The sequence below is a fragment of the Pseudopipra pipra genome, chromosome 24 (genome assembly GCF_036250125.1).
Source record: "Pseudopipra pipra isolate bDixPip1 chromosome 24, bDixPip1.hap1, whole genome shotgun sequence".
Lineage (NCBI taxonomy): Eukaryota > Metazoa > Chordata > Aves > Passeriformes > Pipridae > Pseudopipra > Pseudopipra pipra.
In genome coordinates this window covers 1,436,961-1,454,332 of record NC_087572.1, presented here as the reverse complement: position 1 = coordinate 1,454,332, position 17,372 = coordinate 1,436,961, and the positions used below count along the sequence as shown (strand labels likewise).

General features: G+C 51.4%; 1 protein-coding gene across 3 annotated transcripts in view; it reads right to left on the bottom strand.

Annotated features, from left to right (window-relative positions):
• Positions 1 to 14,131, bottom strand: part of CSMD2 (CUB and Sushi multiple domains 2) — a 284,784-nt gene extending 270,653 nt beyond the window's left edge. For 2 of the 3 annotated variants that reach the window (XR_010425057.1, XM_064635158.1), the window contains exons 1-2: positions 13,978 to 14,131; positions 13,572 to 13,837 (exon numbers count right to left, since the gene is read on the bottom strand). Coding sequence is in view for 2 of the 3 variants with exons in the window: in XM_064635158.1 (XP_064491228.1) it covers positions 13,572 to 13,837; positions 13,978 to 13,982 (271 nt within the window). In the remaining variant the exon portion in view is untranslated. The remainder of the gene's footprint in view (positions 1 to 13,571; positions 13,838 to 13,977) is intronic. The other variant, XM_064635159.1, reaches the window with a different exon arrangement.
• Between the last annotated feature and the right edge of the window lie 3,241 nt (positions 14,132 to 17,372).

Genomic DNA, 17,372 nt, shown 5'->3' with positions numbered 1-17,372 from the left:
TGCAATGAACTGCTTGAACAGTGTCCCCAGACTGATGGGCTTCACTCAGGGCTCCTGCCCAGGGAGATGATGGAAGAGCTGCATCCCAACCACGGGCACCTCCTGCCACCCAGTCAGTGCCCACCCTGCAACCCTGAGCACGAGCAGACACCTCAGCACAGCCCAAACACCAGCTGAACACAGCTCTGGCTGCCTCTGGCTCCAGCAGGAGAGCTGCAAACCCCTCCAGCTTTGCTTTGGGCATTGATCAGCCTCTTGCCACAAAAGAAGAAGGCAGGAACATCCTCCTACTCCAACCCCCAGAGTTCTCTGGGCAGTACCAGCTCCAGGACTGGAGGCAGCACGTTCAGAGCAACAGAATTTCGTCATTTCCTCCAAATTATCCACACTTAACACCCAGGAGGAGCTGCCCTGGCTGCTGCACCCCCCCCCAGCCCCTGCTGGGTATAAAATTTCTGCAGCTCCAGACTCAGGTAAACTTGTACATTCAAACTGTGTCACTACAAATCTTAGAGTTGTCAGAAGGTAAATAACAAACAGAGGCACAGCCTGACATTACAAGTGCAAAGGAAACAAGCACAGAAAAGTATCTTCCACCTGCTTTCAAATTCCTGAGACTTCCCAGGCCAGATACAGGGGGGGTGTAAAGCCAGGGAGAATTTTCACTCTGTGCATTCACACCACGTTAATATTGAAGGAAGAAACACTTGAGAGAGAGGGAAAACTGAATTTATTTCTGAAGTGCTTCGGAAATGTAAGTTGATGCACTTTGTTCCTCGGCAGAAATGAAATCTAATTTAGCAAATGCTGATGCATGGTCACTGCACAACCCAGGAGGAACAAACAGCACATCACACACGCTGGGCTTGCTCTCAGCAGCCCAATTTATCCAGGAGCTGGGGCTGTCTCCTCCCCTAATGCAGCAGAGTTTGGGGGATTGCCATTTTCTTTAGTTATTGGAGCTTAGGCAGGAATGTTATTTCGTGTTGTTCCACGGAACAGATGGACATGAAAAAACCTTTTCCCCCAGAAAGCTGCAATCCATATCCTGCAGCCACACAAACACAATTCCCCCCTGGCCCCAAAACACCAGGAAACAGCAATCCTGCCTGTCCACCAGCACATTCCCCATGTTCTCTCCTTTCCCCAGAGCCATCCCCCTTCACTGCATCCAGCTCCTCAAGCCCAGACACTCCGATTTTTTTAAACATTGTTTGATCTGCCATCTAAATATTCCTTTTCCCGATGTTTACTGGCTTGAATCATTTATCAGCCACTAATTAGGCTTCCTCACATGGTGGTTTACAAGCTCATTACAGCCAACCCCAAACAGTGAGTGGTTTCCTCCCAGCCCAGCTCTGACTCCTGCTCACACGATTTAAGTGAACAAACAGGGAAAGCACCTCCACACTTGAGAAACCTGACCCTTGTCTCCCTAAATATTCACCTGCTCAGAGTCTGAACTTCACCTCCAGTCTCCCATCAAAGCCTTCTGGGTAATAAATAATGCAGAGTCATTCCATTAACCACGACTTCATCAAAGGCCAGTGCCCCCAGGAGCATCAGCAAGGGGATGATTTCCATCTCACACAGCCTGGGCCTGCTCCTCTCTGAACACAGGGCAAAAAAAAGTGCATTTTATCTGAATTCAGCTCGTGCCACCAGTGCCAAGGCAGGAAGAGTTATAAGCCCAGCTCAGCAGTCTGGGAGTTTTCAGCAGGATGGCAAAATACTGCAAATCAAACACATCCTTCCTGAAAGCAGCACAGTCCTCTGGGAGACAGACATTCCTTCCCTGCCATCCACCAGCCTCTCACTCCCACTCTGTCATCACTGGGCCCCTGTTAGTGCTGCCCAGGCTCTCAGACTTACTGCAGAGCTCTCTCCCACTCAGGCTTTGGTCCAGCCTTGGCTAAACAATTCCATCTGAAGGGCTTCCCAAGTGGGAAGGAGAGAGGAACAAAAGATGCTCCAAGCCTGCATTTAGTTTTTCCCATGAGTTCTCCCTTCCTTTCCCAACCACAAAGATTTTATTGGACAGTTATGCTGATTTCCTGCACGTGTTTGGGATTCCTGCTCACACTGCTCACCTTGGAGCTCCCCAGCAAAAGCTCCAACCAGCTGGGATCCACAAACACCTGCACAGGAAAGGGGGGCTTGGACATTCCAGGTGTCCTTCCTGGATCCTTCCCCAGGTGTTCCCTGCATCCTTCCCAATCCCTCCTGCAGATTTCTGCACCACCTGCAAAGCTCTCAGTGCCAACAGACCCACAGCCAGACACCAGGATGTGTTCAGGAGTAAAGCCTCACACGTGGGGAGAAGAAAGGGAGGTGGATTCCCTCCTGTTTCGCTGGCAGAAGGGCTCAAGGGCTAATAATAGAAGATATTAAAAAAATGACTTTGGAGTTGTTATAAAAAGCATTTAGGAAATCCCTGGTAACACATTATTTTTAATATGAGCGGCACTGAAATATTAGGGAAGCCTGTGTTCATCAAGACACGTTAATGACACATTTTCCTGACTATTTATAGCCAGTGATCTTCAAAAATAGTGCATTTTATTTGCAGTAACTCAAGCTGGGAGAGACACAGGCACATAAACTGCTTCACACAGCACCTGATCCACCGTGCAGGGGATGGCAATGGATCTGGCACCTGAAAACATTTCCAAGGTGCACAACAAAGAAAACTTTGCTTGGCCAATTCTGATGAGGAATTTAAATTCCTAATTCCTCCCCAGCAGGGGGACAAGCAGGGGGACAAGCAGGGGGACAAGCAGGGGGACAAGCAGGGGGACAAGCAGGGGGACAAGCAGGGGGACAGCTCTCCCATCCCTCCCATCCCAATCCTCCAGCCCAGTTTTCTGAGTGCCCTTGGATTTTTTCACAAGTTACTTTTCAAACTCTGTGACCTTCACATTCCCAACAAGCCCAAACAAATGGACTCCCAACAATTCCAAGGCCACTCCTTACCACCCCAAAGACCAGCAATTATCTGCCAGAGGCCCCCAGCTGCACAACTCCCCGGGAAAGCAGGAACCCAGTGCTTGAAATCATTTGCTCAGCTCCAAGGAGCACCACAGTTACCCCAACATTCAGCCAGAACGGCCTCTCCTCCAGGGATATCATTTCCTTCCAAACTTTCCTCGTTGGAAATTGTCTCTTAATCAATTTGGGCTGTTCCCTCAGCGCCAGGACTCCTCTGCACAGCCATTGTCAGCAGAATAATGACACCAGGCACTCAGCAGAGCTATTTCCATCCTCAGAGCACTCCACAAGCATTAACCAATTAATGCATTTTCTCCCCGAGCTGCCTCTGGAGGGAGGAGCAGCCTCGCTGGCTATTCCTGGGATTTCCCCTCCTGGCCTCTCAGTGCCTCCAACATCCTTTGGTTCAGTCCAGGAACCAGATTGTTTGGGTTGGAAGGGACATTAAAGAGCCCTCTGACCATCCCAGGGTGCTCCTTGGACACTCCCAGGGCTGGAGCAGCCACAGCCTGTCTGGGAAATCCCCCTTTGGGTGCTCCTGGATCCCCTTTCCAGGTGAGCCAGGGAATGCTGCACCTGCTCTGGGAACAGGGAAGGGCTTCACCCCCCCCACTGCTGCACTTTGTCCTCGGAGACCAAGAGCTACCCTCAAAAATGAGGGTTCAACACATGGTTCAGGCACTGAGCTGGAACCTGGAATGACTCTGGACCCGTGGGAAGGGCTCAAAGGGACCTTTGGGACACATTTCACCAACCCAAAATGAGTTCACTCGAGTTCACAAGTCCCTTTTCAAAAGCAACTGCAGTCGACCAGGTTTACAAATATTTTTTATAACCCACAGACAGGGTTTTATATCCATATATATTATACATATACAGCTTTTATAACTCCAGACAGATGTCCTGGAGCCCTCACAAACACACCTGAGCTGGGCAGTGAACAGATCCCCCTCATAACCCCCACTGGGCAAGTCTACATTTATTTCAGCATCTAAATATCCTTGAAGATCTTGCCCTGGGAGCCCAAACCTCAATGAAAACGTTCAGGATGATCCAAAACCTTCTTCAAATTTTACTCTTATTTTCCCTGTGCATCTGTAAGATGAACTCAGTGGAAATTTCAATTTTTCCTCCCCCCCAGCCCAAATATCTATAAAAATGCTCACATTTTGTGGCATTCCCTCAGAACCTGCTCTGAGGGACTTGCAAGAGGGTTCTTTTCCCCCTCCCCACCACGTTTCAGGTTCTAGTTTGTATTTTTACCCGTCTGGGTGGATTTTCAGGCATTTTTTCCCCCATGGAAAGCTCAGGAGTTACACAAATCCCCTTTTAGGAGCTGCAGGGAGGCCCCTTTTCAGCACCCAGGGCTCAGAACAGGGACACACAAATTCTGTGTAAAATGACACAGAAGGAACTCCTTCAGTTAATCACCATCACCACAATCTTGCACCTCCAGATAGAAAATAAATTAAAAACACCACTCAGGACGAGCACTCACTAAAAGCTCTTCACTCCTGCACCACAATTCTCATTCCCCCCACAAAGTGTGTGTTTACAAGTGCTTTGAGATCTCCCAACAAACCCCTTTTGCCAGGCACTTGTATTCCAGCAGCTCACACTTGCATTATTGTGTATTTGAATTACAAAAAGCCATCTCTCCTGGGAATTTTTGTTAGGATGTAAATCCAATTTTTGCTTGATTCCCTTAACAGCACTTTCAGATTCGCTTCCTTTAAGTGGTGCAGCACTTGATATTTATATTTATTGCCTGATGCCTCCCTGTCACCTTGAGCAATCAAGGAAAGTCACCCGAAGTTGAGAGTGCACAGAAAAGTTCTCAGCAACTGCTGGGTGCTCTGCTGCTCCAAAAACCACACTCATTTTTGTCCTGTTCTGATCCAATTTAATACCAAGAATTTTTCTAATCTTCAGTGACAAACATTCCCACTCCTTCGGAGGATCCGTGTGAAAATCCAAATTATTCCCACAGGGTTCCTGCATCCTGTGACCTCCATCTACACACCAGAAACTCACAACTCATTTCCATCAACATCAGACTGTACTATTTTATATTTTTTTCGCCTCCTCCATTCATTTAAAAGCTCATTTTGGCCCATAGACATATTCCACTTAATCTCAGTTTTCAATCCCCCAAAGCAGATCGATACCTTTCTTCTCCAATCTGCAGAGCTCTCAATCAAGGGCTTAACAAGGGGTGAATGGAATCGACTTGGAGGTTCAAATTGGGTGTTTTTTTGTCAAAAGTCTCATTTGTTCACTGCCCTCATGGAGAAGGAGGGGGGGAAATTCTCAGCTGAGAGCCCTCAGTGGGCAGAAAAGGAGTGGGGGGTGTTGAGGCATTTTCATTAAAGAACAGAAATTCCAATCCAGGGGTTTTCCCAGCCTTTGAAGAGCTACAGGATGTGCAGGACAGGCCAGCAGAGCCTGAGGAAAGGGAAGTGGAGCCTCAGAGGGGGGAACAACCCTCAGAGGGGTCAGATTGTCCCTGTGGCCAGTCCAGGGTTGCTGCCTCCAGCAGTTGGGTTGAACCCAACTGGGAACAAAGCCCCCACCTTGGGGACAAAGCCCCCACCTTGGGAACAAAGCTCCCACCTTGGGGACAAAGCCCCCACCTTGGGAACAAAGCTCCCACCTTGGGGACAAAGCCCCCACCTTGGGGACAAAGCCCCCAACCCTCTCAGGGACAAACTGCCCATCCTTCCAACCCCTCCTTATCTCAGCAGGTGAAATTATTTTAGTTTTAATCTTAATTTTAACGGCCCGACTCCTCCTCCAAGGGGTGCTTCACTCTAATGGAACATCTGGGGATGGCTCCTGCCAGATGTGCAGGGTCAGGAGCAGTGTCTGACCCTTCCCTGATGGAGACAAAGCAGCAACAGAGGCACATCACCAACGTGCTGCACGAGGCAGGAACCGCCTTCGGGAGCGGCCTCGGCTTTGGAAAAGCACCAGCTCCATTATCCCTTGGAAGGAGAGCTCCTTTCTGGGAGCAAATAACTTGGTGTTATTACTTGGTGGCTCAAAGGGAAAAGGGACATGAAGTGGTGCCTTTGTCAGAGCAGAAATGAGCTGCAGTTTGCTGTCCCTCCAGCCTGAGCTGCTCACCATGGAGGAGCATCCAACAGGTCCTGCCCTGCAGAGAGGAGAGGGGACAATCCTGCTGCCAGGAATGGATTTAAAGACATGGAGGAGGCAGGACTGGGGACCAGGATGAAGCCCAGAACAGCCTGTGCAAGCCATCACACCACATTAGTTCTATTTTTTACAGCACATCATTCCATGCTGGAAAGCTCCTCCTCAGATATGAAGGAAGCCCAACTCATCCTGCTCCTTCTCCACCTCAGACCATCTGACTCCAACACCAGTGACATAAATGCCATTAAAAAAAACCCAAACAAACCTATTTCCAACTCTGCTTTCACTGCTTTAACTGAAAAAAAAAATATATTCATAAACTGCTGATAAATAACAGGAACTGTAATAAGCAAACAATTCTCCATTTGATCTCTGCCATCCCAGAGACATCCATCTTCATAATTAACTAGATAATACTATTAGGACTGTACTGGTTTTCCCCTCTGTAGACAAGAAGCTGAAGTTCACATAATTTAAACAACTCTGCTTCAAAGGCAGAGTCTGGGGCAGGTTAAACTCAAAAGGTCCAGACCATCCTTTCTGCCAATATCCTGCTTTTCCAAAGACCAGTATCCAATCCCCTGGTGCTTCTGGTGAGTTCTCAGTATAAATCTCCTACTGTCCCATCTCTACTGAGTACTTTGTGCTTTACAATCTGCAGGTTTGGCTGAAATGTGGATATAAACATATAAAAGTGGATATAAACATATAAAAACTGTAAAGGCAATTCCACACCAATTGCAAGAGGAGCAGAGCAACCCCTGCAAACCCTGCACTTGATTTCATTCCTGACTTTTTTGACAAGAAGTTCAGCAGCAGACAGACAACTTCCAGCTCCAAAATGCCACTCACAATTAATCCCAAATTGTGCATGAAATGGTTGAATTCACTCCATGCAATCAAGGGAGAGACCCAAGAGCAGGAAACCTGAGCAGCTCATCAACGTGGTGCAATCTGTACCTGCTGAAAGCTCCTCACAAACACCCCAAGTTCTCTCTCTCTCTGCAGAATAAAGCTGTAAATCATAAATCAGTGGAGGATTTTGCAAATTCCAGGGGGAGAAGGGACATGGGGCCCAAAGCTCCCACCCTGAGGGGTTTCCAGGTGCCAACAGCCAAGGGGAGCAGCAAGACCTGGGCTCCAAGTGCAGAGAGTGTGCAAATAACAGGAGAGCACTGAGCCAGAAAATCCCCAGGGCTGGTTAATCCTCCAGCTGGGATTAACTCAGCTTTCCTTGCACCTCCCAGGACAACTGGCTCTGGGATTATCAGCCTGTGACCGTGGGCTGGTGGAAGTCTCTTGGTCTGCACTGAACTGACAGCTGGAAAAAGGTAAAATCTCCACACTGAGGGAAATTCAGGTGGCACTGAGGAACCCAAATAAAGCCATTTTATTAGGACAGAGCAGACTCCACATCCTCGTGCAAGTCAGAGGCCAAAAGAACAAATCTTCTCTTCCTTTGGTTTTCAAACGTTCCAGATAAAGACACCTTTATTTGATATTCATTGTTGTTTTATCTGCCTTGAAAGGGGAGCTGCAGACATTTTGATGAATGGATTGAGAAATTGTTCTGTTTCAGCGGAACCACAGTCAAACAGCTCGGCATCAAACCTCAGCCCAGCCAGGCAGCAGCTCCAAAACCCCCTCAGGAGCAGCACTGGGGCATTTCTGAGGTGATATTCAGGGTGTAAGGACTCCCAGGAGTGAGATCTGCTCCGTTCCTGGCCCTGCTGGGTGACCCTGGCCAAGTTTTTCCACACCTGGCTCTGCCTCCCACCTTCCAGCACATCCTCTCTGGGCACAAACTGCTGCAGCAGGAGGAGGAAATGCCTTCTTCCAGGAAGGGAAGGGGAAAAATCCTTCCCAGCAGGATCTAGGACGCTGTAGAATTCCTTCTGGTTGGCTGGAGAGGAAGAGCTGCCTCCTGAGGACACCGGGAACGACAAATTCCAAAGGGCAGTGAGGGTTGAGGGTTTCTCCTGTGAGATCTTGGCTGCAGCTCCAGCTGCTGAAGGTCCAGAGCTGTGTCCTGGTGACCTTTCTTGCCTGTTGTCCTTGGCCAAGCCCGGCTTGAGAAGCCAAATTCCAGCTGGGTGGGCACAAAGTCCCTCTGGGTTGTGGTTTCCACCCACCTTCACTCAAGAATTATATCCAGGACTTGTGGGTAGCTGAGATTGTTCACTCTGCCAGGGAAGGGCTGACTCCAGGTGCATCCAGCAGGAATTTCTCCCTGGAAAGGGTGGTCAGGCATTGGCAGGGGCTGCCCAGGGAGGTTTGGAGTGCCCAGCCCTGGAGGTGCCCAAGGAAGGGCTGGAGGTGGCACTCAGTGCTCTGGGCTGGGGGACAAGGTGGGGATGGGTCACAGGGGGCACTCCATGGTTTTGGAGGTCTTTTCCAGCCTCAGTGATCCTGGAATTCCATGTGTTTCCCCCTCTCTCAGGCCCAGCTGAGCTGACTGCACCCCACTCCATCAACACTGATGCCACATCTCACATGGGTGGCTCTGCAAGTCCTGTTCCACTTCCTCCAGCTCCCCCAAATGTAGGCCACCAGTTCATTTTTCCAGCAGATTTTTGCAGTCAATAATGGGGAAGGATTTAATTTTTTAATTACTCCCCTCTCACACATCTCCCTGGCAACCACAGCTGCTCCAGCCCTCACGGTTACGGATCCTGCTCCTCCAGTGAGAGCCACAGAGCACCAGACCTCCCCACTCCAGGATTAGCTGGAGCTCTCAGAAATCCTCAGCAGGACTCTGACACAGCCCCCAAGTTCCCTTTTCATCCAGTACAGAAAACCAGGCAGTTCATCACTCCAGGGAGAGGACAGAAAACCACTGGAAGGAGCTGGATGAGGGAATGCACCTGACACTGGGAAGAGAGGCCAAACCCCACACTGCCCACTGGGAAGTCCCATAAAAAAAAAAAAGAAGGAAAACGCCCCAAAAAGTCTTCCACTTCCCTGCAAGGGAGGTACAGTTCCCATCCCAAGCTCCCTGCAGCCTCCATCCCTGCTGGCTGCAAAGGCACTGGAACAGAGTCCATTTGATTTCTTTAATCCATGGGATTTTCCCAATCCCACACGAACCCCCCTCAGCCCCCTGTGCCACCCCAGGGCATGGCAGCAGCACGGACAGTTTGCAGGTTACTGCACTGCATCAGGTGGATTGCAGGCAAAGTGCAGCACCCATGGCATCCCTGAACCTTCCCAGTGCCCAAAACCATGGAGGAGAGTAAAGAAGTGTTATTTAAAATCCGCTCAGCTGAGCACAGCTCTGTCAGAATTTCACCAAAGCCCAGGAAAAATTACTCCAGCCCTGTGTCTCAGGATACTCCTGATAAAAATGGAGCCAGGAGGAATTTTTTTGCAACACTGTGGACACAAAGAGAGTTAAGGCTGCCTGACCTTGCCCCCAAACTAACCCTCCACATTATCATAACAATTTCCTCTGGTCAAGATCCAGGCCAGAGGGGGGGGCACCAGCAGGAACACAAGCACAGCTGTGAAATTTGGCATTGCCCAAACAAGTGGCCTCTCAGGAGCCAGAGCAAGGCAACAAGCAGCACACAGTAATTCCAGGGCTAGAAAGCCTTGGAGCACTGGTGGAAGTGGTGAACAGCAAACAGGGGGCCAGGAATTACATCTACTTTTGGGGAAAAGGGAAGGACAACAAGGCACAGTCACTCCTGCCCAGGGAAGTGCCCTCTCTGGGGCACAGATGGGACCTGAGCAACAGCTCAACCTCTCCCTGAGCCCCAAAACCCCCTGGCACAGGGGGGAACCACAGGGATCCAGGGCAGATCATCTGGATCACATTCCCACACCCATCCTGACAGGGAGAAGGGAAATCATCTGCAGGGTGGGCCTTGGTTAATGGTTGGACTGGGTGATCTTAAAGGTCTTTTCCAACCTAAATGATTCTGTGGTTCCATGAGCTGTGAGCAAACAGCCCAAGCTGGAAGCAGAGTCCTGGTTCCTGCTCAGGAGCCTTCCAGGCAAGGGCTGCTCTTCCCCCCTCCTCATGGGCACACAGGGAAAACCTGCTCCATGGGGATGTTCTTCACTGAGGACAGCAGAGATTAAAGGCCACAGAACAAAATAAAGGGCTGATTTACAACAGATCCTGCCTGGATCACTCCATGGGCTCGGGAATGCTCAGGGATGCTCCTCAGCCCTGCATGAACAGTGCCTGGGCAGAGCTGATCTGAGCCTCCCCCTGCTCCCAGAGCTCCTGCTCCCTCACAAACAGCCACGAGACTTTATTCCCCTCTCTGAACAACAACCCAAGCAGGATCATGTCTTAGTTACTGGACTTTTTGAGTAAAATTCCTGACTCCCAACCAGGATTGATGCCCACGTGCTCTCTGATGTCCCTGTGCCCCACCTCTGTGGCTCTGCAGCACAACCACACACCAGCACCTTCCACAAGCCACAACAGACCATCAAGGAGGAGAATTACAATCACCAATTTCCATCCTTAAAGGGAAAGGGAACATCGTTTTCACTGGATGCCTCCCTGGGAACCACGGTGTGAGCAGCTTTACACGTGGCTGTAACTATGGCAAAGGAACAGCCAACAAGCCTGTTGATCTAAACAGGAATTCTGGGTTTACTGTATCCCATTCAGGGTTCATAATGTGACTCTGGACAGACCCCAGCTCTGGTGCCAGCTCAGGTCTTTAACTGGAGTTTGATGTAAACCTGTCACATTTACCGACTCCACCTCCTACTGAACTCCCTGCTCCCATTTATCCCACTGGTCCCACATCATTAAACCCACAGGGAATGTTATTTAACCCCTCGTGGTCCCTCAGGTGACCCTGTATTATGGTCCCTCACTGAATTATCAGTGCAGGTTCAATCTCTGCAGCCAAACCCCCCTTCCTGAGCTCACCTCAGAGTCCAACCCAAAACTCGTGACCAGCTTCCTGCTCCCCCACTCCTCAGACCAGGAGCCTGCCAAAAACTGTTCTCCATCAAGAAAAAGGAGAACTGCAGTGGGTTTAAACTGAGGAGATGATGTTTCAAGCTGGTGCACCCTTCCTTAACCCAGCACAAAGCACGGTGTGTAAATAATGGGATCGAGCCCCTTTTATAACAGGCCTTCCAAAGACATTTGATCCGTGTCCATCCACACACACACACAGAAAACACACTCCCCAAATGCACCTCCTGCTGCTGCTGCACTGCTGACCACCCTGCAGGGACAGAAAGCACTCCTGTGCCCACCTGACTGCCAGTCAATAAATGGAATTTCGGGATTATCACACGTGTTTCATTTCCAAGAGGCCACCCACGGATCACCAGCGACTCTCAGGCAAAGGTAAATCCCTGTGCACATCCCACCAGTGTGAAACCATCACTGCACCCCTCAAACTGAGAGGGGAACCACACAGACCACCTCCTCTGCCCCCAGCACCCACAGACCCCATGAATTCCCCATCCCAGGCACCACATTCCCTCCAGCTCCTTATCCCAAACAGCTCCGTTATCCCTCCTTGGCACAGCAGCCCCTGAGGGAAGCACAGGCTTTGTGGGACGTTTTTGGGCAGCAGGACGTGCCCCCATGGCACAGCTGATGTGATGGGAGAGCAAGATTTCTTCCCCTTTTTTATTTTTCAGACGGCCAGAAGTACTAATTGACAGTTCTACACACACAGCTCTGCTGCCACACCATGGAACTCCTGGTTATTGCTTCCCACACAACCCCGGCAACGGGAGAGGTTGGACATGGAGCCTCCTGGAACTTTGTTCTCCAGAGGTTCAGGGTTTGCTCAGCAAAGGTGCTGGAAGTCCCAGCCCAGACTGAACCGATTTGCAGTGATTACACCCCAAAACCCACCAGAGACCTTCACTCCGGGTACATCACAGCACATCCAGCACCGAGCCACTGATTGCAAAGTTGGCATCTTGCTCAGGCAAAAAGATCATTGCTGGGATGCCAGAATTGGAAAGGAAGAGCTATTGATCAGTGCCTCTGGCTCTGATGCAGAGGAAAAAAAAACATCTGAGCTCCAAAAAGCTCTTGCAGATCTTCTGCTCACAAAGAAAAACAACACAGAGCATCAACCTCTGGGTGAAGGATCCAGAACAGAGGGCTCCAAACCCACAGAGAAGGGACCAGGGGCCTGAGAAGAAAGGATTACATCCTCTGCAAGGTACAGAGTGGGAGACCCAGCCTGAATAAGCTCCAGACAGCTCAGAAGAAGAAAGGAAGCTCTAAACCCCTGAGAGAGTCAATCAGGAACTGAGGTATCTCCACATCAGTGTGAGAAAAGCAGAGCAGAAGCTGCTGGAATGCTTTTCCTCTGTGCACAGGTTCGTGCTGGAGACAGGAAAGATATTCACCACGATAAATATTCACCCTTAATAAGGACTTGCAGGTTGTTTGGGTGGGTTTATAACCCTTTCCTAACACACTTCCAGTCAGCAAAACTGTTCAGCTCCACTGCAAGAGCGCTCGGGAGGAGCAGTTAATCCTCGTTCTCCAGCCCCCTCGAAGGAGATCTGCCTTACATAATAAAATCAGTGTTGCATTCCACACACAAAGTTTCCCCCCCCCCCAAAAAAACACCCCCCTCAAAACCCGGGGAGCTTTGGTACCCATCACCACCAGCCACACATTCCTCCAGCCTCGGATACAGCAAGGAGACAACGTTCCTTGGAAACTCTTGGAAAATCGGGGCACTGCACAGCGTGGAGAGGAGGCACTGCCAAACACTCGGCTCTCCCACTCTTCCCCCTCCTACACACCCAGAAGGACAGTCCCTAAATATTTGCTGTTTACACCCGAAATAAAACTTCAGCCCTTGCTACAGGGGATGGGAGACAGCAGCAAACTGCCCCCGAATCCGAGTCTTCTCCTGCTCTCCTTCCAGTCAGTAGGTGCATGTTTCCTAAAAACCACCGTGCCGAGGCCAAAAAGCTCCTCTGCAAGGGATATTCAACTCGGAAGGCAGGAGGAAGAAGAGGAAAGTGCTTCCATCTTCATATGCAAGGCATCCAAAAATCTATTTTATCGGGGTAGGGAAATACCGAATTAAGATGCGAGGGAAAGACAGAGGGGGGAAAACGGTGCTGGCATTTCTCACAGTCATCGTGCCCATCACACACAGCAACTGTGCCCGAGCGCGACCCACCGGGGAGATGGGCCACGAGATCGCACAAAGCCACCTTTTATCGCCCCATCGCCCGAATCCCGAAGGATGCTCGAGGGAACCACAGCGTCCAAAGGGCTGAGGAAAACATCCTCGGTGCTGAACGCGCCAGGGAAGCATGTGCCGACACGGCAGTGTGTGCACACAGTACCACACACCCCAACCCCCCCTCCGTGCCCCCAAAACAGCGCTCCTTTCATTCAAGGAGCCGGGGAGGGGGGGGAGAAAAACCAGCTCCCGAAGTTGCCGGGTTTCTCCGGGGCCACTTACCCGTCACGGATCCAGCCAGGAGCCCCACGGAGAGCAGCAGCACCCGGCTCCAGGCGCTCACCTCCACCGGCATCAGAGCCACGATTCCCAGTTTCCCCCAGTGCCTCCCGAAGCTGCAGCTGCATCCCGGCTGCTCCCATCCCCAGGAAGGTTGCATGTCAAAGGGCAGCAGGAGTGGGGCGTGCTGCTGGGGGGTTGGTGGTTCTCGCTGCTGGGTTTTCCCCCCTTTTCCTTCCCCTTGGCGATTGGGATAGTCCTCGGCTCGGCTGGATGAAGAGGAGAAAGGAAAGAGGTTGGGGGGGGTGGAGGGGAAAAAAAAAAAAAAAAAGCAGGCCAGGCTCGCGATTTCTTTTTTTTTTTTTTTTCTCCTTAATTTTTTCAGCCCAGGCAAAAAAAAAAATCCCACCGCATGGAAGGCTCTGAGCTTCTGCAGCTGGAATGAACCAAGTGTGGCAGCAGCTCGGGGAGAGGAGAGGCGAGGAAAGGAGAGGAGAGGAGGGCTGGGGCTGGCGCGTCCCTCCCGGTGGCTGTCTCAGAGCCAGCTCCTCGGCAGCAGCACCACAACGCTCCTCGGGGGATTTATACTTCTTTATTAGCCACTTGATTAATCGTTCCCACAGCTTTGTCCTCTTCTAAACGCTGGGGAGGGGGGAGAAGAGAGGGGGTCGCGGTGAGGGGCCGCCAAAGGGATCTGTGCTATCCCCCCCAAACCCAGCACCATCCTCCCCACCAGGACCAGAGCCCACAAATGAGGCTTTGGCGGCGTGTTTATTTTTACGTCCTACAGGTTTCTTGCCGAGGAAGCGGGTCCCCCAGCCCCCCATTTCACACGGAGTCTGGCACAGACACACACCCACCCCCCCAGAGCATCGCTGCCATCGAGACACCCGCGGGCACGGACCCCCCGCCAACAACTCGAGGAGATCGACACGATTTTGGGGACGAGGCGAATTTTGATCACAAAAGAGCCCTGACCCCTCCCAGCCTGTGGCTTGTCCTCCCAGCGGCTGATGCTGGTGGGACTGGTCCAGGGGCCCCGTGGAGGTGGGAAAGGCTGTGCCCCCTCCGCCGGGCTGGGCTGCGGTGCTGCTGCCCTGGCAGGGCTGGCACAGCCGCGTCTCTCCACCACCACCTCCCCTGGTTTGTGTTTGAGCATCTCCCGGTACCTCGGTGCCCGGAGCTGCAGGCAAGATGGGGAAGGGAGGGAGGGAGGGAGGAAGGAAGGAAGGAATGCAACCGGTTAACGCCACATTCGGGAACTTCATTATCGTGCTAATGATGCTCTCCCATCGAGGGACGAGGCGAACGACTCGAACGCCACACCAGAGCTCAAAATAAATAAATAAATAACCAAGAAAAAAAGACGCTCTGGAACAGTCGAGCATCCTCCCCCCTCCTCGGCAGCACCGGCTCCACGGCTCCCTGTGCGACAGGCTGGGAGCTGCCTCTCTCCCAGACCCTGGCAGGGGTGTTTACCAGCCCCACAAGCCCCTCTCCAGCCCTGCAGCCCCCGGGTTTCCCCCTCTCTCCCCCGGGATGCGGGGCCGGGCCGGTGCCCCCGCCGGGCTCGGGCCGTTCTCTCCCCCCCTCCCGCTGTTCTCCCCTGGCCAAACCGGGGGCTCCGCTCGCCACCCATCCCCCTGCTCCGGCTTTTGCATTTGCTGCAGTTTCTTGCTGCAAAAAACCCCCCTTCTCTTCGCTCTTGTTCCGGCTGCCTTGAATGAGCTTATTTTGACGGCTAAAAACCAAATTATATCGAGGGCTCGCGAATCTGTCCCTCCACCCTCGGCTCAACCCTCCTTCTCTCTCCCTTTCCCTCCGTCCCCTCCGCATTTCAATCCTTCCACTGCCTACATCGGGAGCCGCTGCCAGGAGCCGAGGCAACCGAGGGCTGGCACATGAAAGAGTTGCTTTATGTCTGTTTGAGCTGCGGCTTCCATTCAAACAGCCCCGATTGTGCAAAAGGCACAGCTCCGCCGAGAAAAGGCTCCCCCGGGCCAGGGGGACCGCACTCCACGGGCTGTCCCGCACCCAGCGATCCCCCCCACCCCCGGAGACCCCCCAGCCCAATTTTGGCTGCAGCCGAAGATGTGCCTCGGTTGCTGCAGGGGCTGAGCCAGAGGCAGCCCCGCACCGAGAGCGATCCACAGGCATAATAATAAAGGCACTGAGGAGGCACAATCCCACTTTATTCCCGAGGAATCAAATCGTATCCATTTCAGAAATCCGGGGGTTCCTCGCTAATAAGTTTTCCTTCGCTTAAACCACCGAGATTTCAGGCGGAACTCTCCAAAAAAAAAAATAAATAAATCCTGCCTTTATTCACAAACCAGACAATTCTGAGCAGAGCCCAAACCATCCCTGCAACCATCAGCGGTCCCAGCATCCCTGAAGGAAGGCTCTGGCTCTGCTTCCCAGCCCCGTTTCTGACCCCGAGCGCTCTCTCCGCGTCCCACCTTGCCCAAAATCACCTCCTGGCTAACGAGAATTCCTGTTCTCCCGTGCGAACACCCACCGGGACACAACTCCTGCTCTGCAGTGCCACCCGCAGCCAGAGCCGGGCTGGGATGACTCTGCTGCCTCCAGCATTCCCTGCCTGACACATTCCTGCGGCTGCGATCCCACTTTTTCATCCTCCGCTGACCACTGAGTCCCTCACCCCCACCACAACCTGAGCTGTTTGGGATTCCTCTGGGTATTTGGAAGAAATTCCTCCCTGGGAGGGTGTGAGGCCCTGGCACAGGTTGCCCAGAGAAGCTGTGGCTGCCCCATCCCTGGGAGTGTCCAGGGATGTTGCTGAACCACCTGGGATAGCAGGAGGTGTCCCTGCCCTTGGAATTAAATGGATTTTAATGTCCCTTCCAACTCCAACCCCTGTGGGATCCAGTGATCACCTTTCCCAGGTGTAACCTGTTGGAACAAAGCCTGAGGGCACATCTGAGTATCCCAAATCATTCCCGTTTTTTCCCCCCTAAAACCGATTTTCTTGGGGGAAAAAAAAAAAAAAGTGTGTCCCGTGAAATCCGACTACTTCAAATTCTGAAGCACCACAAGCAGCTGCTGCATTCGCTTTCCCCACAACATTTAAAGAAAAGCAACCAACAACACATCAAAATATTTACAGGAAGAAGCGAAAGCGGCGTCAAAGGAGCAAAATTGAAAATTAAAGTGTTATAAGGAAGCTACTGTAAACAGCTGATCTGCACAAAGGAGAGCTGGATTTAGCACAGGGGAAAAAAAAAAAAAATTATGCCAAATCGTGGTTTGCAGGACAAATAATGGGAAGAGAGGGAAGCTCTTGAGATTGATGGCAGAATATTGACTGGGTGCTCCTGAAATAGAAAAATTCAGAAATCCAGCTCCCAATCAACAAACATCAACATGGGTCCAGTTCTGAAAGCCCAAACAAACCATCACACGGACCTGGGAAAGTGCAAACAGGGATTTTGGCTTTAAAAAGTACCATTTCCCAGCTGAGGGAATGGACAGTTCTCCAGAAGAACCCAGGGAAGAACAGGAGGGGAAGGCACAGCCTGTGGAGCCACCAGGGACAGGAATCCCACTGGAAAACGGGGCAGAAAGTTGTTCCTGCCCTCAGAAATAGCCCAACAATGCTCTATTTTCACATCCATGGTATAAACCTGTTGAGGGTCTATTCAAGAGAACATCTATCTTCCTTAAAAACAGGGGGGAAGCAGCATCCTACTAATTACAGTGATCCTATGATTAGAGGTAATTGGACACATTTACAGTTTAGAATTTCCTAATTTTAGCTGTTTATGAACCATACATGTATCCATA